Source organism: Neofelis nebulosa, chromosome 9 (genome assembly GCF_028018385.1).
Source record: "Neofelis nebulosa isolate mNeoNeb1 chromosome 9, mNeoNeb1.pri, whole genome shotgun sequence".
In the NCBI taxonomy this organism is placed as follows: domain Eukaryota; kingdom Metazoa; phylum Chordata; class Mammalia; order Carnivora; family Felidae; genus Neofelis; species Neofelis nebulosa.
The window spans coordinates 53,746,314-53,772,853 of record NC_080790.1 but is presented as its reverse complement, the minus strand read 5'-3'; the positions used below and the strand labels follow the sequence as shown (position 1 = coordinate 53,772,853).

The window sequence follows — 26,540 nt, the reverse complement described above, 5'->3', positions numbered from 1 at the left end:
GAGTTGCGAATCCTGTCACCAATTGGAGAGAGGAGGTGGAGCCCGGGCCTTGTCAAGCGCAGCCAACCAGAGAGAGGAGCGGACTCTAGGGGGCGGGGCCGTAATGTTTTTCCCCAATCGGACAAGGCCAGGGGCGGGGCATTCTCTAGGGTGCCCAATGAGGAACGCAGCCGAAGCGGGCCTGTCAAGAGAAGGGGCTGGGGGCGGGGGGATGGTGAGTCGGAGATAAACACTCCGCGGCGGTGGCGGCTGCTGCTCTTCTTCGGGTTCTGTCACGGTGTTGGCGGTGCCCAGCTCACCGGCCCCCCTCCCCCTTCCGGCGAGCGCGGTCGCCAAAGAGGCTTTCTCAACCCTGCTCTGCGGGGTCCACAGCAGGGTGCGGGTGTCCGGCGGCGGCGGCGAGCCCGTGGGCAGTGGGGGTTGGTCCCGCGGCTCCGGCCCCCGGTGCAGAATGGCGGCGGCGGTTCGGATGAACATCCAGATGTTGCTAGAGGCGGCCGACTACCTGGAGCGGCGGGAGAGAGGTGCACGGGGATGGGAGGGGTCCGTCCCGAGCCGGGGCCGGGGGCTTTGAGGGGCCCCGCCGCGGGTAGGGGCTCCCAGCCGCTCTGGGGGTGGTTGGAAGCGCGGAGAGCGCGACCGCGAGCGCTCCCAACCCCTCCAGCTCTCCCCACGCGCTGTCCGAAGGGAGGCCACTGCTGCCCCAAAGGCGATGAATGGAGGTGGAAAAGGGGCCGCTGCCCCCCGGGGTCCCGAGCTCCGTCCCCACCCTGAAGCGAATGGGGTGCCCGGGGTCCCCTCGGCCAGGCCCTTGGTTTACCTCACTGGGGCTCGTCCCGACCGGCCCCCGAGTGGGCCTGGCGTCCCGTCCCCCAGCCGGAGGAGCAGCGCCTGTCTTACGCGCCCCCTTCCCCGCCCTCTGGGCTCCGGGTGTTTGCCCTGCACCTTTGCCTGAGGCTGGTCTCACTTAAAGCACACCAACCTGCTGGACTTTGCCAGTGGGAAACCCAGGCACCACGAGCTTAGCGACTTGCCGTGTCTTTCTCAACAATGAGCAGCTGGAATGCTCCTTACACCTGCTCCGAACTGAGGGTATTCACACAATTTTAAAAAACAATCATTGTTCTAAGAATTCCACCTTGCTTCGTTTATTTCTTTCCACGATATTCTTGTATTGAAAAATAAAATTTAAAAAGGAAATGCTGTGGAGGGGAGAGAGTATTGAATGTTCTAGGCTCATTCATTAACTGGATCCTTCGGTTTTCTAGAAGCTGAACATGGTTATGCCTCCATGTTACCATACAATAACAAGGACAGAGATGCCTTAAAACGGAGGAACAAATCCAAGAAGAATAACAGCAGTAGCAGGTAATTTGGTAAATATTTCTTTTTCTCTTTTAGATTATACTGCAGATGACACAAACTGCAGAATGGAAGTTGCCTGTTGTGATTATAACTCTGTAAATACATTAAGTAGCAATCATGATTCAGTGAGGCACACATGGTCTTAAGCCATTGGAGGAAGCAGCCCTTCTGTTTGGGTTGAGCGGACTGAAAAGAGTAATGGAAATGTTTTACATTTCTTTATGAACTTTTAAAATTAATTTTGCTTTTCTTCCCTTTTGGAACAAAAATTTTTGGAAACTTCCAGTGGGATTAGTTAACGGTAACTGTATTTTGCCTTCAGAAGTTGCAGATTCAGGGCAAGTTTTCTGTAATTGAAAATGCTGGATATTATCCATTTCTTTTACTTTTCATAGTGAAGATTTTATAAACATGTTAAAGTATCTGATTTATCATAGGTGGTAGGATTTCATATTCAACATGTAAATTAAATGCAGTTATTTGTCTGATAATCTGTCAACATCTATTTATAATGGCAAAGAGGAATGGTTGACGTTGAAGCCTGCCTTTTTGGTGATGGAAGAACGAATAATATTAAAATATTAATATGCCACAGTCCTTTTAGGTTAGCCTTATAGTTCTTAAAATCTGTGAATCTCTCTGGGGAGTATGTGGTTAATGTCCAGTGAAGTCACATTAAAGACCTGAATATAGTTTTTCTTATTGATACTGCCCTCTTTTTTCTTCTCTTTCCCCTTAAAATATGTTAGCTAGGAAATCTTCTAGATCTGTTTAATTACACTTTTCATTCCACTAAATTAAGTCATTCACATCTTCATCACTGATTTAGAATCCTTATTCCTCTCCCGTTGTCATGAATAACTCCCTGCAAGTAACTGTATTTGATTAGCCTCTGTGGCATAATACAGACCACTTAAACCTAAAACTTGTTCTTGCTGTTGCTTCTGTCCTTGATTCACCCCATTGTTGGTAAAAACACAGGATGCGAGCAGCACACATGTGCTGAGCTCTTGAATAGGAAGGCACGTGAAGGATGAACCTGGTAATTAGCTACCCCTGTGGTTTTTCCTTTCCCTCCCATCTTTCACATTACCTGAAGGTGGTGCCCAGTAGATCTGTGTGTGGGTCCTAAGGGCTTTTAAGAAGAATGTTAATACTGATTTGTATTGTGCAGCGGTATAAAACAATTCAGCTGTCTTGCATTTTGTTACATTATTTTTAAACTTTTGGAAGAACTTTGAAGGCTTTTGGTTTATTTTTCTTCAAAAATGTAGTCCATTTGTTGCTTTTATGCTTATCCACAGGTAATTTGGGAGGAATTGTCCACACTAATAGTCAAGGTTTAATCCTTAGCACTTTCTTTTTCCCTAAGTTTCACAGGAAAGTTGGAGGAGGTTCAGTGGTGGGGAGAGGAATATGATGTTGTTGAAAGAGAAAGAGAAGGAGGCCGGTCCCAAAAGGTGATTAAGAAACAAAAATAATGATAGTTAAGAATTGCAAGCCAAGAAACAGATTCGTTCTCTTTAATATCCAGCGTTATTATTGAAGAAATAGCTGTAACTTCTGTTTTGGAAAAGCTCTTTTCTTTTAATGAGCTTGGTTTGCTTTCCATGGTTATCACATGTTTCCCATATTCTTGACTAATCATGAATTAGTGTAATACCCTCAGTGGTGCAGGGATCTCTGAGAAACCATGATTAAACCTGGAGATGGCACCAAGCAGATGTGAAGCAAGAGCAGGTTGTTTTAAATGTGATCACTTCCTTCATGCCCTGTTTAGAATGACCCTTACTGAGCAGTAAGACATCTCCCCAGAGAATGCAGTTTGACCCCTTGATTTGAATTCGACTTCTATCCAAGGCCATGTATGGTCAGGATTTTGAACTGAGGTGAGGGCTATGGAGAGATTACTTCTGGTTTACATAACCACTGGATAACAGTGTATTCTTGTTAATTCAGGTTGAAATGCTGTGCTCATTGCTTGTAGAGTCAGAGGGCTACTTTTTTCTAGGACAATTAAAAAAAAAAAAAAAAAGATTTAGCCACATATCCAGCTTCTTGGGAACTGAAAATGCAGATCTTAATCCAGTTTCTCTAGTTGCTTGTTTAAAAAACAACCAAATGGGGCGCCTGGGTGGCTCAGTTGGTTAAGTGTCCGACTTCAGCTCAGGTCATGATCTCACAGTTGTGAGTTCAAGCCTCGCATCGGGCTCTGTGCCGACAGCTCAGAGCCTGAAGCCTGCTTTGGATTCTGTGTCTCCCTCTCTCTGTTCCTCCCCCACTTTCTTTCTCTCTCTCTCTCTCTCTCTCTCACTCAAAAATAAAGGTTAAAAAAAACTTTAATAAAATAAACAAAACCAAATGAAATTTTGAAATTTTGAATATTGATTGTTTCAGAATCATCCAGAGAACTACTGGAATATAGGGAGGTGGAATCTTTTTCTTTTTTTTTTTTTTTCTTTCCTACTGATTTTTGAAATGAGTTACTAATTATTTAGAATTGAAATCCAGAGTTTTTAAAGGTATATTTTGTTAAATTGGTCAAGCAGGCTTTGGCATTCATGTGAAAGAGGAAGTTCACACCTGCCACCTAGCTCTTTTACGCAACCATGGCCATATAGCTGAGCTGATGTGGAGTCTTTTTGAACCCAAGGACTTTTTCCTATTCTCATACACTCTGTAGTCTGGCTTAGTTATCTTTTTGTTAGAATATATTTTTAATGGTGACATTCGACCTTTACCAGTGATTTCAGAGTTATCAAACATCTTCAATAATCACATGAAAAATAATCTTGACACAAGGTATCTATGTGTTCTTATAATGCTTTAATTAAAAATGTTTACCCATTAACAGAGTTGGCAAGCAATCTCTGGACTGAGGATTTTTGAAAGGCTTACTTTTATTAAAGACACACTCCGTTCCAGTCACCCAAATGCACTTCAGTATTGCTGTAGCCATTAAATAGAAGTCCCCTTGTAAAAACCATGATGTGTTCAATACTCTTAAGTAATCGAATAAGATCTGTAGTTTCAAAAACTGTTCAAAGTTTGGAAGGAGTTGTACTTCCTATGGAATTTGTTAAAAAGTTTCTCTTGGGGATTCAGAATTTTTCTTATTTGTATCTTCAAGGAATCCAGAAATTTTTGGTAAGAGTGCCCTGTGTGCCATTTTCTGTAATCAGAGATTCTATTTTCAAATATTCACACTTCTCTACCACTGTCCTGGGATGGTCCTTGTCTATAGTTAAACAGGGAAATCCTGACCAGCTGCTGTTATATACTTTAAAAAATCTGTCAGACTTTGAACTTGCTATTCCCTGTTAAAACTAAAATGCCACGTGCTTTAAAGCCAAAGGTTTGCGGTGCAGGCCTGACTCTTGTTAACTATGATATCCTGCTGGCCGTTGCAGGAAGTAAACCCTCAGAAAAATGTAACTGAAGAAGGCTGAGGGAAAACCAGGTGAATCAGTGTAAATCTTTTAAGGCAACTAATTGTGAGGTCCTTTATCTAGAAAACAAATATTCTAAAACTTAAAATGTTGTTATTTTTTTGGTTTTCTTGGTGAATAAAAATTGGTGTCCCAGATCCTTGTGGAAGAGAAGTTTTAGTGCTAGATTGAAAATTTCTCTTCCCAAGACTGCAAACCCACATGTACACCCTGCTCCCCTTCTCTGGTGTGAATGAACTTGGTGGTGGTTGTCCACCTGATACAAATGAGTGGCTGAGTATTCGTGGAGGTCCTGTTTCTCCGTGATTACTGTGAGAAGTTCTCTGTAGGCCCAGTAAGGTTCTGATTGTGGCCACATAGAATTCATGTCCTGAGCTAGGGTGTTATCTCCTGAACTGTTTAGATTCCACAGAGTTTCCATTAAGAAAGGTCAAGATTCAGCTCCTTTATAATGCTGGGAGGTTCCTCAAGCTTATGATTAGTTAGGGAGGAGTTGTGTAAGGATAACGCCGAAGTGGCCATGTTGACTGGCTTCTCGGGATTTCTGTGTAAACCTGTCCACAAATTCTTTGACCAGACCTTATATTCAAGGTCAGCTATAAACACATTAATAATGGTATTTCACATTCACCATAGCTTTCGTCCAAAGCTCTCTAATCACTTTTACAGTTGCTACCTCATTGATCCATGCATGTTCAGTAGATAATTGACAGTAATTTTTACTCCCATTTTACAGAAGGGTTAACCAAGGACAAGACAGTAAAGAATGTTATTTCTTCTACAGTACTGGTCAGTGACAAAACTGGACTTCAGATTTCACCCTAACTGTTGCTTTAACCAGTCTATGCCATCTTTAGGTTGAGCTGAGTTTTAGAAGCCCCTTCCTGAAATCATTTGGTAGCTAGTCATCAGTAGCATTTGTCAGGTTGTACGTGATCAAATAATTACGTCAGGGAGTAGAAAGGTTGAGGGAAGAGGTATTATTTTTATCCATTTAAAATTGTGTCCTCTCGTCAAACAACTTAACATAAAGTTTTGGCATATATACCCCACCTAGAAAAAACTGCAGGACTAGGAGGGGGCTCCACCTCCACTGTTGTAACTGCAGCCTGAAAGCTTCGGTGTTCTATAACCCGAATTCGTATCCCATTGGGCAACTGCTTTCTTCTTTGTACGTAGAGACCCTTGATATTTCCACCAGGGATTGCACACCTCTTAAGTTTGTACCTTCTCCTTGAACTCTATTTTAGATATTTACATTTATCTAACCCCTCAGAGGGACTAATTTCTTTAGCAGAGCCCACCGAGTTTTTCTCCCTTTGTCAGTTTTCTCTACTACCAACTTTGGAGAGAAAGAAATTAAAGAATTGTTCTGGTGTTGAAGTAGTCCTTTAAGACAGGAAGAATCTTACTCTTTTCTTCTTGTTCCCTCTTTCAGATCAACTCACAATGAAATGGAGAAGAATAGGTGAGTTGGGGATTTTGCGGGTGGGATAGGGGCCATTTTGATGTATACTCTGTTCGTTGAGACTTGGTTGCTTTTCTTGTCTTTTCCCACAAATAGCACCTGATATGAGAGTTTACTCAGGCCGTCTAAGCAGCACTGCCCATAAATCACTTAGGTAGATGAGGGCTTGCAGGTTCCAATAGACCACACCCCACCCCTCACTCCTGCAACCTGCTTCTCCTGAGGAGTGCCTTTCCTGGTGACTGTTTCACAGGCCAAAGCATTTTAGGTCATGAGCAGTGTTTCACAAATAGTGTTTTTAAAAAAATTACATGCTACTGAATATAATTGGTAGTTCTGTCTTTAATCATGTACACACCCAGATATATATAAATACACATACATATGTGTGTGTGTGTATTTACAGTTGTGAATAAAGATTCCAAAATTCAGGCAAATCTATGCATAGCACAAAATGGTGATTCACTAGAGGAGGCCTGCCACCCTCACTGGGATCCATCTGGCTGAGCCTGAGTTGATCTCTCTCACCTGGATTGCCTCTTTGCTATTTGTTTAAATCTTTATTTTCTAAATCAGCTTTGCCCCACCTTCAACAATGTAGCCTACTGGTTCTTGACTCTGGTCGTACATTAGAGTCGTTTGCAAAGTTTTTATTTTAATGTTTTTCTAAAAATATTTTTGGGGCGCCGGGTGGCTCAGTTGGTTAAGCGTCTGCCTTTGTTTCAGATCATGATCTCTCAATTTGTGAGTTCAAGCCCCACAGCATGCTCTTTGCTGTCCATGCAGAGCCCGCTTCAGATTCATTCTCATTCTCTCTTTCTCTCGAATAAATAAATAAATAACTTAGGGACGCCTGGGTAGCTCAGTCATTTAAATGTCCGACGTCAGCTCAGGTCATGATCACACAGTCCATGGGTTCAAGCCCCACATCAGGCTCTGTGCTAACAGCTCAGAGCCTGGAGCCTGCTTTGGATTCTGTGTCTCCCTCTTTCTCTGCCCCTCCCCTGGCATGCTCTGTCTCTGTCAATGATATTTAAAAAATTTTTTTAATTAAAAAATAACTTAAAAATATTTTATGTTAAATACATTATATATGCATTTATATATTTGGGGAGAAAAATTTTATTTCTGCTGATTTTATAAAATAACTTAGAGAAATTTTCAGACACATGAGAATGAATAATGTAATCAAGTCCTATGTGTCCATCACTCAACTTGAACAATTACCAACATTTTGTAAATCTTACGTAATCAAAACCACCCTTCTCCATGGAGTATTTTAAAGCAAATCTTTTATCTCTAATAAAGACTTTTAAAAAAAAAAGTAACCACTTGCTTTTACCATGCTGGGGGTGGAGGAATTAATGGTAATTCTTTGTAGAGCTTTTAAAAGAAAGAGAGAAACCAATGCCCAGACCTCACCCCTAGCAATTCTGATTTAATTGGTTTGTGTTGAGACTCTGCTCTAGTATTTTTAAAAGCTCCCCAGGTGATTCTCATATGCTGCCAGGGCTGAGAACCATTGAGCAAGCCTCATTCTGGTCTCTGAGCGCCCATCAATTTGAAATACAGGCTACCCGTTCAGACTGAGTGGCTTTCTCAATGCTCTGCATGAACAAGATGATGATGTGTAATAATGGCTCTGTAAATACATATGGTTATTTCATGCAAACCTTCTATGAAGTGGGGGTCTGACTCTGAAAGTCAGGATCTGAATGACCTGTTTCGTCAGTGAAAGGACAGATCAGACTTACTAGGAAAGAGAATCTTGGAACAGAGTGAACATTTAGCATTCTTCCACTGAGGAATTTTGTGTGTGCACATGCGCGGGGTTGAGGGGTTGCATGTGCCTCGCCGCACATTTGCCTCTCCCCAGCCCTCTTCTTCCCTTTTAATTTCTCTGTGATTATGACTGACTGTTGTAAGTCAGAGCTTCCTTTATGCTTTAGGGATTTACATATCCTGAATTGGGAACTCAAAAGTATCTTTTAAGGTGGAAAAGTAGTCAAATGTGGCTTCCCTTTCTCCTCTTTAGATTTTCTCTCAACTTTATGCCTTTTGGTGAACTGGGGACACTGGGACTCTTTGTGCTGAAAAGTCTTCCAGTTCTCCTCCCCCATTCCCAACCTCTTAGGCATTTATTTTTTTATATTTCCATTAGGCACTTATTTTTATTATTACTAAGATTTTAACCCTTCAGATCAGGGCTCTTACACTTACTACAACTCCATGCCTTTTACCTCTGCAAGAATGTCACACGATGTCAGTCATAAATAAAGGTCATTTGGACCTTTTATTTTAGCAGTTCAGGGATATTTCTTTTTTGCCTACAGTGTCTCAAGAACTTGTGCTCCATCCTAGGTACTAAATGAGTTCACGCTGGGGTATTAAATCAGCATGGTCCCCATCCTAGAGAAATGTAGTTTGTCTAACGAGAAAGACACAGAGACCGTTTCAGTGAGTATACTATGTGCTAAGATGGAGGTATGCACAAGAGGCTCTGGAGGCAAAGAATCTAGAAAACTGGAGTGGAAGTCACCACTGGGCAAGCTGCTTTTAATTCAGACTGCTTCTGTATGACCAGTCAACTTTTGCTTGTTGAAGGGTTAGATATCTGGTTTCCATATTGTCCTTTCTGTTCTGGAATTTGGTCTTTTAAAGTCTTGATAATTCCTTCTCTAGTCTAGAGCACATGAACAGAAGAGAAGGAAGTAAAGACTCAAATTTCTTTAACCAAGCATTGGTTGCTGCAGTCCAAGTGAAGAACAAAGTTATCAGGCTCTTCTCCCCTTATTAGTGTAGATGCTTAAGAATCTTCCGGTTTTGAAGTCAGTTGAATAGTTGCTCTTGTAGTCTCCCTGGTTTTAGTGGTTGATTCCTGTAAAAGAATCCTACCTAGCTTCATGCGTATACACTTTAGCCATTCTTTACCTTAAAACATCACATAAAAAAATTGACCTGTCTCTCAAAACCTTAGGAAAAGAACTTCTAATGATGGGAATTATTTTTCTCTTTGATATTGCAGAGTTGATTATACTTGGGTTAGATTTTTAAACAGAAACCTTTTCTGTGACACTTCAGAGATTCTGAATAATTATATTTGGTGTTCCTTTGGACTCTACTATGAGAATATTAGACTCAGCACCACCATATTGATAACCTTTGCATTGGTGAGAAGATAAAAGCCTTCTAGAATGGTGGAGGTGGGGGTATTTTCCATTCACTAGATTAGAAGATGTTAGAAGAAGCTGTGTACTAGGTGCTGGGAACACAGAACCGGATGAAGATGAAACCCCTGGGGCGGAGGGTTCAGTAATATCACTATAGATATGAGTGCCTGTCCCTTAGCCTGTGTTTCTCTTAACTGTAACGAATTTTGTGGCTCTAGCCTCCTAAGGAAACACCCTTAAGTGAGTGTGTGGTGTTTTTCTTTGTAAAACTAATCTTCTAGAAAATTTTGAGAAATATAGAAAGTCTTTCTAAAAACAATGTATATCATCCATAATTCTATCAGCCAGAGGAAACCAGTGAACTTTGAAGTGTATCTCAACAGTTGTTTTGGAAGATATAAAAATCACCTGTAATAGATCTTGGGACAGTTGATAGCTGCTGACACTCCTGCTAAGTTCCATATCCATCTAGACTTTTGTGTATACTTTTTTTCATCAACATGGGATCATATAGTAAATATTTTGTATCTTCTTTTCAAGCTACATTATGAATATTTTCCAGTGTCCTTAAGTCTCCTTTTCTAACATTACTTTTAGCAAAGGCCAGTATTTACCTCAGACGGATGTACCATAACTCGTATAACCAATCCCCTGTTTATGTTCTTCCCAGTATTTTGCTAATATGAAAACCACTTCCTTAAACCACCTTGTAGATAAATCTCTGTCCAATATCATAATTATTTCCTTAGGGTAAATTTATAGTTGTGAAATTAACAATAATATACATTGTTCTAATTTTTAGTGTTGACAGCTGGATTGTCCACCAGGCAAGTTATAGGCTGTATTTTCTGTATACTTTCACAAGGTGATACTCTAAGACCTTTATGAATTTGGTAAATAAAAAACAAAAACAGACATTTTGTTTTAGTTTGCATTTCTTACATTATTAGCATAGTCAAATAATTTTCGTATGTGTGTATCACCTGTTAAATAACATTTGCCCAATTTTCTACTCTGACGTTTCTTTTTCCTTCTTATGAAGAGATTATATAATATAAAGGATATATATGAAAGAGATTGCCCCTTTGCATATCACATAATTTTCTAATTTATCATTTCCTTTAACAGAATATTTTCTCACTGTTTTCTCTCACTGTTTGAAGTTGCTGCCTCTATTGTATATTAAATTCTTGTTTACTGCTGAGTCTGTTTCTAGACGACTACTTCTGTTCCGCTGGCCATCTGCTCTTCCTGTGCCAGTGTCCATTGTTTTAGTCACTGAGGTTTTGCCATGCACTTCAAGATCTGGTAAAGCAAATCCCTACTCTTCCCTCCTCCTTTTTTAATTTTACCATGATCTTAGCTATTTTCACTAGTTTTTTTTTTGTTTTTTTTTTTCCTGATGAATTTTATAGTCCATCCATCTCCCCATCCCTCAAATTCTTTGGGGATTTTCAAAATAAATAAAAAATTTAATAATTTCAATATAAATTAACTTTAAAAGTTCACGTCCACATATTAGCTCTTTCCATCCAGGATGTGATGTGTCTTCAGTTAGATCTGTTTTCTGTCTCTAATGTTTCATGGTGTTTCCCCATAGATCTTGCATGCTTCTTTTTTTTTTCTTTAATTTTTTTAATGTATGTTTATTTTTGAGGAAGAGAGACAGCATGAGCAGGGGAGGGGCAGAGAGAGTGAGGGAGACACAGAATCTGAAGTAGGCTCAGGCTCTGAGCTTATCTGCACAGAGCTCAACATGGGGCTCGAACCCACAAACTGAGATCGTGACCTGAGCCCAAGTCGGACGCTTAACCGACTGAGCCACCCAGGCGCCCCTTGCATATTTCTTGTAAAAGGTATTACTGCATTTATGTTTTTTAACATTTATTTATTTTGAGAGAGCGAGCCTGTGTGTGAGTGGGGGAGGGGCAGAGAGGGAGAGGGGAGAGAATCCCAAGCAGGCTCCACACTCTCAGCAAAGAACCCAATATGGGGATCGATCTCACGAACCACGAGATCATCATGTGAGCCAAAATCCAGAGTCAGATGCTTAACAGACTGAGCCACCCTGAAGCCCCTACATATTTTTAGATCACTACTGGATTCCCAATGTAATTGCTAATTAATTCTTGTTGGAATATAGGAAATCTTTGAATCTTTTGTTGTTATTATATGGCTTTGTTGATGATAATTGTATTTCCTTCTCTTAGCTGGGAATTCCTCTGGTCTGAATGCCTTTCAGTAGCATTTCAGCAAATGGAAACTGAGGGAATGTATATAAGCTGCAGCCAGTGGGTCAGGAGTCAGGTGCTAGAATGGACTCCCCCTTTCCCCCACCCAAAGAAGGCTCTGGTATCTTCTTTAATAATAGACACTCATTTTTCTGGAATGGTACGTATGCAGGCCTTGCTGGAATTAGGCAGCTGGTCTAGAGAGATTACCTCTGCTAGAGTCTTCTGAGCCTATGACAAAAGATTTTTGTGTGTGCTCTGTGGGGAGGACTCAGCAGCCTGATCTAAGCTATTATTTTCATTTGGTCTAACAGTATTTCAGTGGCATCTGGTCTGGCATGAGAAACCATTGCAATCAGGTCTCTTCTGGCAGGATATTGTAATTGATTGCAGATCCCTATAGTTATTTCTTTTGGGTTTTGGCTTTGCAAATGGCCAAGCTCCTTATATCAGAAGAGGGTAGGGGCGTAGCTTTTGCATCGGGTCCAAAGTTGTGGTAGGCATTGCACCATTCTTACTGCTTCTGAACTTTCTTGACCACGTTCAGATTGCACTCTAGGGTGTTGTAACAAATCCACATTGCTTTGTTGCCACATGAGGCTAAGGGCATGGCCCGGTTATTACAAAGAAGGGATGTAGTTATCAGTGTACAAATCTGGTCTGTGTTGATGGTGTGGAGGAGCCCCCAGATTTGTACCACTAGAATCTTTCTTTCTTGGACTGTACCTCTTGAATAGATGGCATCTGCCCTTGGAAGAACTTGGGAGAAGAGATGTATGCTGATTATCCAGTGCCTACTGGAGCACTGGGAGTATTCACTGACCTTGTTGTCGTAGTCATTAATAGTCAAAGGGTGAGAGAGCTATAGCAAGTACTGACTATAATATGTACTTGGATGTTTTTAAAATTGGGCTCCAGAAAGGAAATATTAATGGATATACTTATGTATTTCATACTTTTAGTAGAGAAATGATTTTATAGCTTTAAAATGTAACCGCCATGCTCCCACATAGCTATAGCACATATAACTACCTTTGTGTTTTTAACAAGGATTACTTTCACAATTATGAGAAAACTTCAAAACCTTCCAAGGTTCCAGTTAAGTTGGTAATAATGATGCTTTGGGCAGTTATTTATAAAGGGATCAGTTTACAGAAATAAGGCGAATACTTTTTTACCTTAAAGCATGACCTGTGGTCTTCACGTGGACTTTTTGTATAACCTGGCGAGGCTCTTTCTCAACCCCAAACCTGGCGAAAGTTAGTATCTCTTGTGACATAGAATCACTTTTAGGGTCTAATTTTTGACCCCTTAAGATTGTTTGTTTCTTCTTACTCTATACTAAACCTGTTTTTCTCACTATATAGCTTATATGTACCATCTCTGAAATTTTTATTCAACCCCCAATTATCCTGTAGGATTTATGAAGCTATTTAATTGGCTGGATCTGTACCTACACAAAGATAGGAAATAAGAGGGTGAAATTTCAGCGTTAAATAGGCTATTGTTTACGTTTGGTGTATTTTTTCTTCTTCTTCAGTTAAGAATCTGAAGCCCAGGGGCGCTTGGGTGGCTCAGTCACAGTTAAGCATCCAACTCTTGATTTCAGCGCAGGTCATGATCTCACAGTTCATGAGTTCGAGCCCCACGTCGGGCTCCATGCTGATGGTGAGGAGCCTGCTTAAGATTCTGTCTCCCTTGCTCTCTGCCCCTCCCCTGCTTGCACGCCTGCACGCTCTCTCAAAATAAATACACCTTAAAAAAAAAAAATCCAGTCCAATTTTAATGAAAAGTAGTCCTCAGTGAGGTCCAGTGTATTGTGTTTAAGTGGGGTTTTTCTCAAAGAGAAGGGGCATGAATTGCCTAAGATACCAGTTTCTACTCTTGGATCAGCACCTGCAGATGCATTGTTATTTCTAGGCTCCAGTGGGTTAACAGGAGGTAAAGTCTTGGTCTTTTCCATTATTTGATAATGAAAGAATAGTCAGATACATAGGAGGGCTGCAGTGTATGAATGAGTGAAGAAATGAAGGTGATCAATTTGGAAAGGGGAAAACAGGTGATGATAGTCTATGAAAGCTTGACAACCTTTGCGAAGAAGTTAAGTCAAACAAGATATGGGTGAGGGCAAAGAATAGGTTTGGTAGAGGGCCAAGAGGACCCTGTTCTAGAACTTTCAGTGGGAGCTGCTATTTGTCATGGTCTGAAGGTAGCTCAGATCAATAATTCTGCAATAATATGTTTACATGTTTGATCCCCAACTAAATTTTAAGCTTCAAAGGCCAGGACTTGGTCTAACTCGACATCATATCCCAGCACCAAGTAGCAGTGCATAGTAATCCTTTGGAAACGCTAGTGGAGTAAATGAATGAGAGAGCCAGGTGTGTGTCTCTAGATTTCCACCTATGAACTTATTTACTTATCTACCCTTTTCACTGGCTGCCTAGCCGTACACCCTGCTCTGACCTAAGTCATCTTTGTTTTCTGCGCTTTACTGTGAGAGGAGAGTGTTCAGTTATACCTTCAGTTAAAAAAAAAAAGTAATCTCTGATAACCGTGCCTCCCTCACAACACAGACATGTGCCTGATTTGATACCATTCCCAATCGTGATCACATTCAAGTCAGGAAGGACTTTTGGGATAACAGCAAATTCAGGAGCACTGTCTGCAGATAGCACAGTCCACCTATAGTCTTAGTCTTTTCTCATTTATTCCCCAGTTTACAAATCTGCTGGCCTGAGAGGGAGAGAGACCCAGATAGAATTGAGGAAGCTGAAGTCTGGAGGCAGAAATAAAAAGAGCCGCATTCAGAGCTAAGGGCACGCCACCTAGCCCAGATGCCCTCTGTGCCAAAGCTCCAGTAGGAGGTAGTGCCTCTTCGTTAATGACTTCCTTTCACTTGGATATTTAGTTTCCCATAAGTCATGGTCGAACAGAGTTAAGGAAAACTGACAACAGAAATTGTGGTATCCAAATATATTTTATTTATTTATTTAAAAAACATTTTTTTAACCTTTAATCATTTTTTGATACAGGCAGAGCGTGAGTGGGGGAGGGGCAGAGGGAGAGGGAGACACAGAATCTGAAGCAGGCTCCAGGCTCTGAGCTGACAGCACAGAGCCCGATGCGGGGCTCGAACTCACGGACTGTGAGATCATGACCTGAGCTGAAGTCGGACGTTTAACTGACTGAGCCACCCAGGCTCCCTGACCAAATATATTTTATATTTAAATCTTTAATATATTTGGAATGGATTTTGATGTTAATCTCCCCACTCTCCTATTTTCTGAATAATCCATTCTTTTCCCAAGGACCTGCAGTGTTCTCTCTGTTATAGGTTCAATTCATACCTATTCTTAGGTTTATTTCTGGGAATTTTTTACTCTGTGCACTTGATTTGTATATCTATTCCTGTTTTAGTGTATACTGTTGTTTTTTTTTTTTAATTATTGAAGCTTTATAATACGGTTTAAGATCTGGTACAGTACATTCCTCCTCATTCTTCTTCTTTTTCAAAAAGTTGGTAATCCCTCACACATTTATTCTTCTAGATAAAGTTTAATTTCCCAGCATTAAGAACACTGTTGGGATTTTTTTTTTTCTTGGAATTATGTTAAATTTGTGGACAAACTCGGTAACATTGACATTTTTACTTTTAGGTTTCATATCTAGAAATGTGCTTTTTTCCATTTAGATTTTCTTAGATCTCTCAGCAAAGTTTCATGCTTTCCTTCCTAGACCTCCTTCCGAAGCTGTTTTAAGTTTATTCCTAAATATGCTATCCTTTCTTCTTGCTATTGTATGGGAGATATTTTAGGTTCTTTGAATGTAGATAGCACATTCAGAGATGTGCTTGCATTTCCAAGGTCAGTATTTGCCCCTGTATTTTCCTTTGGCTGTTGTGGTGCTGCTGTAGCTGGGAGAGGAGTGGGTACGCTTCAGACACTTCCCTCCCAACCTTTGGGTCCCTTCTATCCAGGCCTCTACATGATGTGTGGCCATGAAAGAGTCTTTTCTTTCACATGAATTAGCTGTATAAGATCCTTGCTTATTTTTATTTTTATTCCAGCATAGTTAACATACAGTGTTATATTAGTTTCAGGTGTGTAATATAGTGATTCAATAATTCTTTACTCAGTGCTCATCATAAGTGCCCTCTTTAACCCCCTTCACCTGTTTCACCCATCCCCCAATCCACCTCTCCTCTGGTAACCACAGCTTTGTTTCTAGAGTTCAGAGCCTGGTTCTTGGTTTGTCTCTTCTTTTTTTTTTTTTTTTCTTCACGCGTTTGTTTCAAATTCCACATATGAATGAGATCATATGGTATTTGTCTTTCTCTGACTTATTTCACTTAGCATAATACTCTCTAGCCCCATCTGTGTCATCGAAAATGACAAGATTTCATTCTTTTCTATGGCTGAATAATACTGTGTGTGTGTGTGTGTGTGTGTGTGTGTGTGTGTGTGTGTGTGTATACACACACACACCACGTTTTCTTTATCCATTCATCTGTTGATGGCCACTTGGGCTTCTTCTATCATTTGGCTATTGTAAATAATGCTCCTGTAAACATAGGGATGTGTCCATCCCTTTGAATTCGTGTTTATTTTGGGGGTAAATATCCAGTAGTGCGACTACTGGACCATAGGGTAGTTCTATTTTTAACTTTTTGAGGAAGCTCCATACTGTTTTCCACAGTGGCTGCACCAGATTGCATTCCACCAACAGTGTAATAGGGTTTCTTTTTCTCCACACCCTTGTCAGCACTTGTTTCTGTTTATTTTAGCTATTCTGACAGGTGTGAGGTGACCTCCTTGTGGTTTTGATTGGTATTTCCCTGATGATGAGTGATGTTGAGCATCTTTTCATATGTCTGTCAGCCATCTGTATGTCTTCTTTGGAGAAATGTCCATGTCTTCTGCCCACTGTTAATTGGATTATTTTTGGCGTGTTGGATCAGTTCTTTATATATTTGGGATACTAAGCCTTTATCAGATATGGTATTTGCAAATATCTTCCATTCTGTAGGTTGCCTTTATGATTTGTTGATGGTTTCCTTCTCTGTCCTTGCTGGTTTTTTAAATGTAAAAAATAGTACCTTTAGCATAAGCAAGCTCTGTATTTCCATAGAAAATAGGTTAACATTTTCCATTAAATTTCTTTAATGACAGAAGATAGCTTTTCTTTAAGGAAGAATTGGATTTTACCAGATAGCCTCTATCTACCTAGTGAGACACTTTGAGTTAACTATTGATTTTAAAAGGAATTATAGTGCTATAAGTATCTGTTTGTTCCTGGTAATTATCAGTCTACAGAGGAAGCTAGGATTGAAAGAATAACTGCTACCAGCTAGAGAGCACTCCTGTCAGACCCTGGCCAGGGGCTTCCATACCTTGTCTCCATTAATACACTGGCCCTCTCAGGTGTGGCCATCCTCTATCTGCTGCTGAGGAAAGTTGTTATCTGCTGAAGGTCACACAGGGAGTGAGTGGCAAAGCCAGGATCCTAAACCCTTACTCTTACATACGACACTAACGCTCGGTTGTATAGTGACTGACCTATTCAGAATACTAAAATAACTAAAAACAAAAACGGAAATTGAGATCCTTTTCAAAACCTTACTGAAGAAAAGCTATAATTTGATCTAACTTAGTTATCCCTAGTTATAGGGCACACTTGATTCTGAGCTTTAGTGATTATAGCTCAGATCAAAGATTGGCCTCTTTATGCTACCATAGACCAAAGGTATATCAGTCCATTCAGAGTAATTAAAGCGATATTTCTGAAGAGTCAGCACATGAAGTTTGTCAAAGTTCGTGACCTAGGTACAAAGCAGTTGGGTCAACGTAAACAGAAGAGGCAGCTGGGAGCAGGAGGGAGCCAGGACCTGGCACAGCCCTCCTGTGCTGGGGGTGGGAGGCTGGTAGGCAGCTCTTGGCAACAGGAGGAGGACTGGCTGAAGAAGATGGGATGAGAGAAGGTCTAAGTAGGGATCAGACAGGAGTATCGAGTGGCTTCCTGTTAAGTCCATGTGGCAGAACCTCTACCGGTTCCCCAAAGGGGAGTTAGACCAGGTCCAGAGCAGGACATGAAGCCCCTCCTGGAGGACCAGAGTCCCGGGCAGGGGAACAGTCAGTATTGGGGAGGAGAGCTGAGACGGATGTTTGTGTTACTTGCTTTGGATCTTGTGCTTCACGTGTACTGTCATGTCAGACTTGGCTGAGGGATTCCAGATCCCAGGGTGCATGCGTGTGTCTCAGGGTCAAGGAGCTGCAGAGGGGCTATTTGCTTGCTTATCTGGTTCAGGAATTGACTTTCACGACTATGTGATAGAATTGAGACTGCCCCCGTAGACCTCACCCCTTCCCTGCATTGGCCTAGGTTCCAGCCTGTGGATGTCTGCAGGCAGGTGGCAGGTGGGCAGGGCAGCCATCGGGCTGGAGCAGCGAGGCGGCGCCGGAGGAGGCCAAGGCAGGCACTGCCAAAGACAGAAGTTGGCTCTGGATCGGGACAAAAATCCAGAAAAGGCTCTGGTCTTATTTTCATAGAACCAGGCCAGAGAACACTGAATGAACATGTATTATCCTTAGCTTGAATTATCAGATGGCTTATTTCTAGTTTCACAACTGGAAGCGTTCTTTGGAAAACCCACATTTGGGTAGTGAAAATTACACTTCCTGGGCCAGACTCCTTGTGTAACTAGAAATGACGATGCATGGAAAGATGACTTTATTATTTTATTTTTATCAGTAGACAAACTTCCTAAAAAATTTACATACTCATATTTGTAGATAAACCCACATCATAAAATGACTAATAGGACCCTGTTCTGAATCATGAAGTCTTTGCAGATAACAAGCAAGCTGAAAAATGTCTAAATCTAATTTTAATTTTTAAACTTTTTTCCTAACTTGACAATTAGTCTATAAACTTTGGGAAAAATAAGTTGGGTAATTGTGTGACTAGTTTTACTTTCTCATGGTGTTTCTAATATGATCTGTTTTCATGGCTCTTTTTGAAGAAGATCTCATCCAAGGTGAACACGGACATTTTGCACACAGGTTCTGCTTTTTTCCCCTCATGTAGTAGAGGGAGGAGCAAACCTCATGTGAGTCTTCGCTTGTGGCCATTCCACATGGACAGGTTTTTAGGGCAAGTGGAAGTCTTCTAAAATAGTCAGGCATTTTTGTCCCATTAAATCTTCTAGCTCAGGAGTGAAGGCTGTACTCCAGTTTGTTTAGGCTGAGCGGGCCCTTGGAGCGTCTAGGACAGCTCCTTCGAGAGCTAGACAAGGAAGGAGGCTTGGAAGCAGATGAGGCTGGGGGCAGAAAAGGATGTCTGATGCATCACTCGTTAGATCTACCTGGGGGGAACATCCGGAAGTCTTGATGAGAAGGGTGAGAATTGCCTTCCTTGGTCATTTTCATGCGTATTGAGCTCTTAGAGCTTTCTGAAGCAGTTTTCTTCTTTTAGTCTGCATTCCCAACTTTCACTAATAGGTTCAAAAATGTTAAGGCGGGGGAGGGCAAATTAAGCTTTAAGATTGTCTCCCAGTTCCACTGGAGGGTAGCCTCGCAGGCTCCCAAGAGCCCTGGTCCAAGTGGTCGTGTATGGGCAGTGGGCATGTATTTAAAACCCCAGGAGCCTAAGCACTGTTGGTGGTGCAGGTGTAGAGACAGACCCTGTCCTCGAGGAGCTTACAGCCTAGTTGAATAGGTGACATGAGCCATTCAGCAAACATTTATTAAGTAGGTGGGAGGGAGAGGCCCTGTGGTAACTCAGCAATGATTAAGTGGAAGTCCAACTTTCTAAGGAGTTTCTAATGAATGGTTAAGTACCAAATACCAAACAATTCAGGCAGAACAGTGAACTTCCTGATGAGTAGTATGAACAAGTGCTCAGAAAGCGGAGGAATCAACTGGGGGTTGGAATGGCCTGTGAAGGCTTTAAGGACCCAGTAGGCTGAAGCAAAAGCTCTGAATTTTGGCTGTTTCTCCCATTCTTGGGATCTGCTAGGTTCTAAAAGCACAAAGAAGGGTTTCAATGAAGTGTTAATTTCTAAAACTGGAGGGACTCTTGTGCTCCTGGCCAGCTTGCAGTAAAGGTTCTCTCTGGTGGCTTACTGCGGCTCCTGCTTCATGTGGCCTTGCTTTCTCCCCTCTGTCCTGCCGCACCATTCCGCCCACTTCAAGACCTGTGTGTGGTTGTCTCTAGCCGTTCTGTGTGCCTGTTAGTGTAGCAATGCCAGTGATGTGCATTTTCCTTATCTAAAAAAAAAAAAATAACTTTTTGAATAGCAGTTTACATAGTTGAAAAACCAGAAAATATATTCAGGAAAAATCCACTCCCTTGTCCCTGCCTATTCCCTGACTTCTCTCTCCCTGCCACTAAGTTTCTTATTGATCACTCCAGACTTTACGTTCACATAAGAGAACAAAAATATATTTTTCTTCCATTTTACCAATATACAGATGGCATAGTGGATGCATGGTTTGATATGGTTCTTTTCCCAATATATCTGAGAGTTCTTTCCTCATAGTAAATAGAAAACCTTCTGCTGCTTTTCATAGCTACATCCTATCCCACTGTCTAGACCTACCATAATTTAACCAGCTCCCTATTGATGGCGAGTTGGGTTGTTTTGTTCTTTGCATAAAGCAAGCTGTGATGAATAACCATATGTGTCATTCACATGTATAAATACTCCATATAGCAGTGCTAGAGTTCTAGTGATCCTGAGTGGGAAAAGAGGAAATATGGGCTGAAAGGATTCTCACCTTGGCGTGTTCTGTCAGGTCACATCATAACCCAAAAAACTGGAACTAACCTGGTAAATGTGCCTCATAAGAGTAGACAGGAGTCCCTGCCCTAACACTTGTACTATACAGACACTTTACAAAACCCGAGTTTTTGCTTCTTTGTGGCTTTCACCAGAGTTATCCAATTTCCAAACATGTTTGGCCAGAGATTTTTGGTGGCATTTGCTATTACTGGGTCTGGGCAACTGCATACTCTTTAAAAAAAAAATTTTGTTTATTTTGCGAGAGAGGAAGAGAGAGAGAGGAAGAGAGAGAGAGGAAGAGAGAGGAAGAGAGAGGAAGAGGGAGGCAGGCAGAGCAGGAAAGGGGGACACAGAATCTGAAGCCGGTTCCAGGCTCTGAGCTGTTAGCACAGAGCCTGATGCGGGGCTTGAACTCACAAGCCACACGATCATGACCTGAGCCAAAGTTGGACACTGAATCTTAGTGCTACCGTGACCTTGTTTTCATAGGCGGGCCCATCTTCGCTTGTGCCTGGAGAAGTTGAAGGGGCTAGTGCCGCTTGGACCTGAATCGAACCGACACACTACGTTGAGTTTATTGACAAAAGCCAAATTGCACATAAAGGTAGGTATATCCTTGGGATTCCTTTCAGCTTAACCTTCAGTAAAGGTTTGCCTGTTGATGCAGGATAGCAAACGTGTATCTCTAGGACAGTCCTTTCCCCTGAACTCCTCCACCTTGCCTCTTAGATGAATCCCAAGCATCCCAAACCCAACATGTCCAAGACCCCAACTGTTTCTCACTCCTATGTAGCAGAAATTAAATGGCCCATCCAGTTGTCCATTTGATTAAGCCAGGGTCACCCTTGCTAGCTCTTGCTGTGTAGCCACGATGTCTAAGTCACCTCTAAGACCTAAACGTTTCATGGGCTCGTTTACTTCCATTTCACCCTGCCATCATCTACTGTGGTAAACTCCAGAGAAGCTTCCCTGTATCCCTCTGGCCACTGCTGAGCTAAGCTCCATGTTTCCCAAGAAGAATCCTTCGAAAGATCAAATCAACATGTCCCCCTTTTTCAGATTCCTCAGTGGCTCAGGACATACTCTGCAGCAGGCCTGCCCCAGGCTGTCCGACCTGGTCCTTACCTGCCTGTACAGCATCTTGTGCCCTAGGCCTTTTCAGCCCTTTGCACTTGTGCTGTCCTACACAGGGCCTTTGTATGTGCTGTTCCCTCTGCTTGCTAGGCTTTCCCCTCCCTTCTTCACCCAGTTCACTTCTTGTCATCCTTCAGACCTTAACGTAGGTATCACTAGCTCAGGGAAACCTCTCCTGCCCTGGTTACAGGCTTCCTGCCCCAGATGGACCTATCGTTGGAGAGTGTACTCTCTCAGCGCTGGTCACAGCTGACATCTGACCATGATTTGTATGACACTTTGGTGGTGGTCTCTGTTCTTGGAGGGGACCAGGTCTTTATGCTCACCTGCCAGAGGGTCTGAAAGAGAGTCCTTGCTTGGTAGTAGCTTGAATAGCAAAGGGGAGGGGAGGGGTATTCAAACTCCTGAGAGCCACAGCCAAACTCACTGTTTAGCATGTTTTTGTAATCCTTTAGTCACTATTGGACAAATGTCACTTTAGTTGTGGTTAGAGGCCTGTATACAGGACAATTCTGGGGGGCGGGGTGGGGGAAGAACCTCTATTCAGAGCAAAATAACTACAGTTAAACAGACTTGTAAAAACAAGTGGTCTACAGAAACGTGTTTAAGCTCTTATGTTGGACCGTTTGGAATCAGGACTTCAAAAGGGACCGTTTGGTAGCAGGAAACAAACAGAAGTTAATTGGGATTTGGCACGACTCAAAGTGTTTCTCTAATCGGAATGTGTAGCTGAACACCCGTACTTGTAAATGGCAGCGCCTCATGGCTGCCGTTGCACGCAGCGCCCCAGCTCAGAGAGGCGGTCAGGGCATCCCCCCAGCCAAGGGGGGGGCTGCCGGCCATGCCCATCCCCAGGGCCCCGACAGTGCAGGTACCCGCGGCTGAGTCAATACGGAAGAGGTTAGATGAAGGCAGGAGTCACTGGCCAGTTTCCTGCCCTGTGAGAAGCTAGATAAGTGACCCCAACTGGCTTTGGGGAAAGGCTGACACACAGCTCACTGCGAGAGGGGAAGATGCAGAGTCATTGCCAATTTTGAAATCTGCCCATGAGCTCCAACAGCTACCCCTTTGGCTTGCAGAAACTTGAAGATTGTGACAGAAAAGCCATTCACCAAATAGACCAGCTTCAGCGAGAACAGCGACACCTGAAGCGGCAGCTGGAGAAGCTGGGCATCGAGAGGATACGGATGGACAGCATCGGCTCCACTGTCTCCTCTGAGCGCTCAGACTCCGACAGGGGTGAGCCCCCCACCCTGCGTGTCCCCCGACCCAGGCAGCGCAGGGGAGGAACTCGGAGCCCACGGGTGACTTAGACTCGTTGAGTAACGTGACATCTGGTAACAAGTCCCTTTTTCCTTTTTGCACTTAGGCACCAGGTCCAGAGAAGGGCCTGGCGGGGCTGGCTCGGATTTCCGGCCTGAGCTTTCAGAAGCATGGCTTCACCAGTGTCTCTTGTCCTCCCCACAGAAGAAATCGACGTGGACGTTGAAAGCACAGACTATCTCACGGGGGACCTGGACTGGAGCAGCAGCAGCGTGAGCGATTCGGACGAGCGGGGAAGCATGCAGAGCCTCGGCAGTGACGAGGGCTACTCCAGCTCCAGCACGAAGAGGATAAAGCTCCAGGACAATCACAAGACGTGTCTGGGCCTCTAAGAGAGCGTGGTCTCCTCGGCTGCCTCCCGATGGTTCTCTCGGCGGACGGGCTTAGGTAGTGTATTGGACCCGCCCACAGCCCCCCTGCACGTAAGCTTCCGTGTACCACCTCTACCAAACTCAGCTTTGTAAACGTTCTTGCGGAAGTGCTTAGGATTGTGGGTTTCTGATTGCATCCACTAGCTTCTCTCTCTGTCCCTAAAAATTCATCCGAGAGACTGTACATTCCAATCAATTTGAAGCACCCAAGAATTCTTAGACCGAATAAGCAACTTTCACATCTCAGCAGTTTCCCCCTCTTCCTTACCATCCCCGTGTAGTCTAGCAAACCTTTCTTAGAGTTTTCTGGCTATGTTACTCACCTAGCAGAAATGTCCGAATGTGTCTTGTGCTTAGGAACCTGAAGGAAACAAACTTTTAAAGTCGAGATCCTGATCTCAGAACTCCAAAGCAAGCTTTGAAAGCGGCGTTTAAGAGCACTTAACTGTGGACCTCACCCCCCGTGAGGAGTCAGGAATACCTCCAGAAAACACCCCCTCACACACACCCTGCGCTGCTTCCCCGACCCGCGACCCGTGACCCGCGTGTGGATGGGAGCAGTACTTCTCACTTTAGAATGGACATCTTGATGGCAGGTCTCTGGGGCTGCACAGCTTTATCAGAGCTCCAGCGGCGCTCGTTCCCACCCACCAGACGGTACAATCTCTGCGATGTGCTCTGGGCCGCGCCGTCCACTGCTGTCCCAAGACCCGTTTTCCCCTCCAAGTTTGTTATGCTACTTGTCTCTGGAACATTTTTTTTTCCTACCTCAGAGATAAATGAGATCTCCATTTCCCACTTAACACAAAGCGATTATGCCTTTTTTTCACCCCCCAAATAAGTGACACTTGGTCCAATTCTAATCTATTTTCCTATCTAACTTTCAGCAATAACTGAGCTTTGGCACTAGCTGAGCTAGTGTCCATCATCAGTGAAAGGAAAAGTCCACATTTCTACTCTGTTGCAGGTGAACAGGAGGGGAGGGTACAGTGTTATTAGAATTCCTCTCCTTATTTTTGGATATGCCCAGAATCTTCTTAATGGAGGCTTTTGGGTTGCTAGTTTAAAAGGCTGATCTTTCTTTTTGGTTATGATTTCCCCCTTAAGTGGTCTCCCACTTTGTAGCATTTTTATTTAAGCTAAAACAGAGCACATGTATATGTACATAAGACACATTAAATCTATAAATACTATTTATTCATTTTATATAAACTAATGTAATGGAAAACAAATTCTTATGACTTTGTGCTTTTATAGATGTTCTAGAAACTTTGTATGTAGGTATCTACAAAATTGGTTCATTCCCCTTAATATTTTTGCATTCATATTTTTGACGTCGAGGTTTTCCACCTCTGACGAGTCTTTTTCATTGAATTTGAACCATTTGTAAACCCTGTGACGCTGAAACAGAGTGTGTGTCACAAAGTGACGAGAACATTCCTAAAATCCACAGACGCACTGCAACCTAAGGGCTCCAAGGCTGCACCAGCCGGCGGAGGGGTGGGGGGGCGGGCAGCTGCCCAGCGCTCCCTGCCGCCTGCGGTCTCTGGCCCCCTCCCAGCCTCACCATGCCTCCAGCGCCTCCGCCTTCCACACAACTCAGAGTTCAAACGTGCTCCACAAGGAAGCTCATTCTGCACGTGAAGAGCGGGCCAAACAAAGATTACTTTTGTTTTTTCATTTTAATGATTCTCTATTAAAAAAATTTTAATCGGAAGTAGTCGATTCCTAAATGCTTCCAAACTCATCTGTCATTCTTCTGTTTTTGTTTTCTGTTTTGTTTTTTTTTTCCTTCATTTCAGCTTTGGGTGGGGGGGGGGGCAGGTGACACAAAGGATTTTTTTTTTTAATTGGAATCTTTTCCAATGACCAGCTGAAGATTTGCACTGAAATACAACTTGTATGCCTTTTGCATTTTTAAAGCCTGCTTCCTGAATTTAAGCAGAGTGATAGTGTTGAAAGAGCCAGCTCAGCCTGTAACATGTTTGAAAAGATGTATCTGCACTTTGAGGTCCCTTTCGAATGCCATTCATGAGACCTCTCAAGCATTTTAATTGCTACATTCAAGCGCCTCACAAGTCCAAGATGCCAGATGCCTTAAGGCATCGAAAACTCAAGACTTTGGGCAAAGCTTGTGGGCTTGCATCGGGGGAGGGAGGGGAACAGAATTTGTGTATTTGTTTGATTTCAAAATAAGGCATCTGAGAGATGCCATTATTTTCTGTGTTTAAGTTAAACTGCATTTTTGTCTTTTGGTTGAAATGTACTGTCCCAATATAAAACAGTAATTATTTGACCTTTGCACTGTTTGTCTGGTCCTTTTCAATTTGATTGCATATAGAAATGTGGAATTTGATCTATTTTTAATGCACTTGTGATAAACTGACACCAGGGTTAGACATTACTTTTCAAAGCTCGAGGTAGACCGAATCGGCATGCCAGATAGGCCTCTAACCAAAACTGTAAATTCAGGACCAGCAAACTCAGCCCAAGGCAGCTAATCCTCTTCCCTACGAGGGTGATCGGCAGCCCTCATTTGCCAACCTACCCTCTCATTCACTGATCCACCAGCGTGACTGTTAAGAGCTATAAAGTCTTTTTGGTTGTTTTGGTTTTTTTAAGCAAAATGAAAAACCTTTCTATTAGGGTTGTTGGGGGGAGGGGAATGGGCAAAGATATAAACCCCAGCCTTTAAAACTTTGACAATTGTACGTAAATATAGATGTGTGTAAATATAGGCACATGCATATTTTTATGTAAAATTGATTTTTAAAAACTGAAAAGAAATCTATACTCTTACTGATACCATCGCAATGCAGATGGGAAGGTAAGAGTATGTAGTCCAATTTCATGCAGTGAGAAAATACCGGTGCGTGCTGTTAACATCCCAGAACACAGCTTTCCACGCCTGTTGGCTTAGAATGGCAGGTGAAGCACCCAGGGTATTTTGTTTGGGTTTCTTCTGCTAAGCAAAGATCTTGAATTCTCCAAGGTGCTGATAGTGACTGCTGACTCCTTTCTCTAGTCACAGACCTAATGTTAGTTTGTGATGCTCTCTGAATCACTTTTTTGAGCAGGACCTAAATTCTCCTCCCAATAAACCCAAGACTCCAATAATGCCCAGGACGATTCAAAATTGAGCACTGTAATAGGCCCCTGACCCTGCAGTTGGCCACTTGAGTGGTTTTAGTTTTTAAAGGAAGTATTTTCTTTTATCCTCTAAAAAAAAAAAAAAGAAAAAGAAAAA

General features: G+C 42.5%; 1 protein-coding gene across 2 annotated transcripts; it reads left to right on the top strand.

Annotated features, from left to right (window-relative positions):
- The first annotated feature begins 206 nt into the window (after nucleotides 1-206).
- On the top strand, nucleotides 207-26,540 carry MXD1 (MAX dimerization protein 1). Of its 2 annotated transcripts, none has more exons than XM_058683822.1 (6): nucleotides 207-524; nucleotides 1,269-1,368; nucleotides 6,253-6,282; nucleotides 20,955-21,069; nucleotides 22,679-22,838; nucleotides 23,070-26,540. In XM_058683822.1, the coding sequence occupies exons 1-6, from the start codon at nucleotides 452-454 to the stop codon at nucleotides 23,252-23,254; spliced, it is 663 nt and encodes a 220-aa protein (XP_058539805.1). In that variant the 5' UTR covers nucleotides 207-451; the 3' UTR covers nucleotides 23,255-26,540. The 2 variants fall into 2 exon arrangements, with proteins under 2 accessions (XP_058539805.1, XP_058539804.1); XM_058683821.1 differs by having other exon boundaries at nucleotides 214-524; nucleotides 23,067-26,540.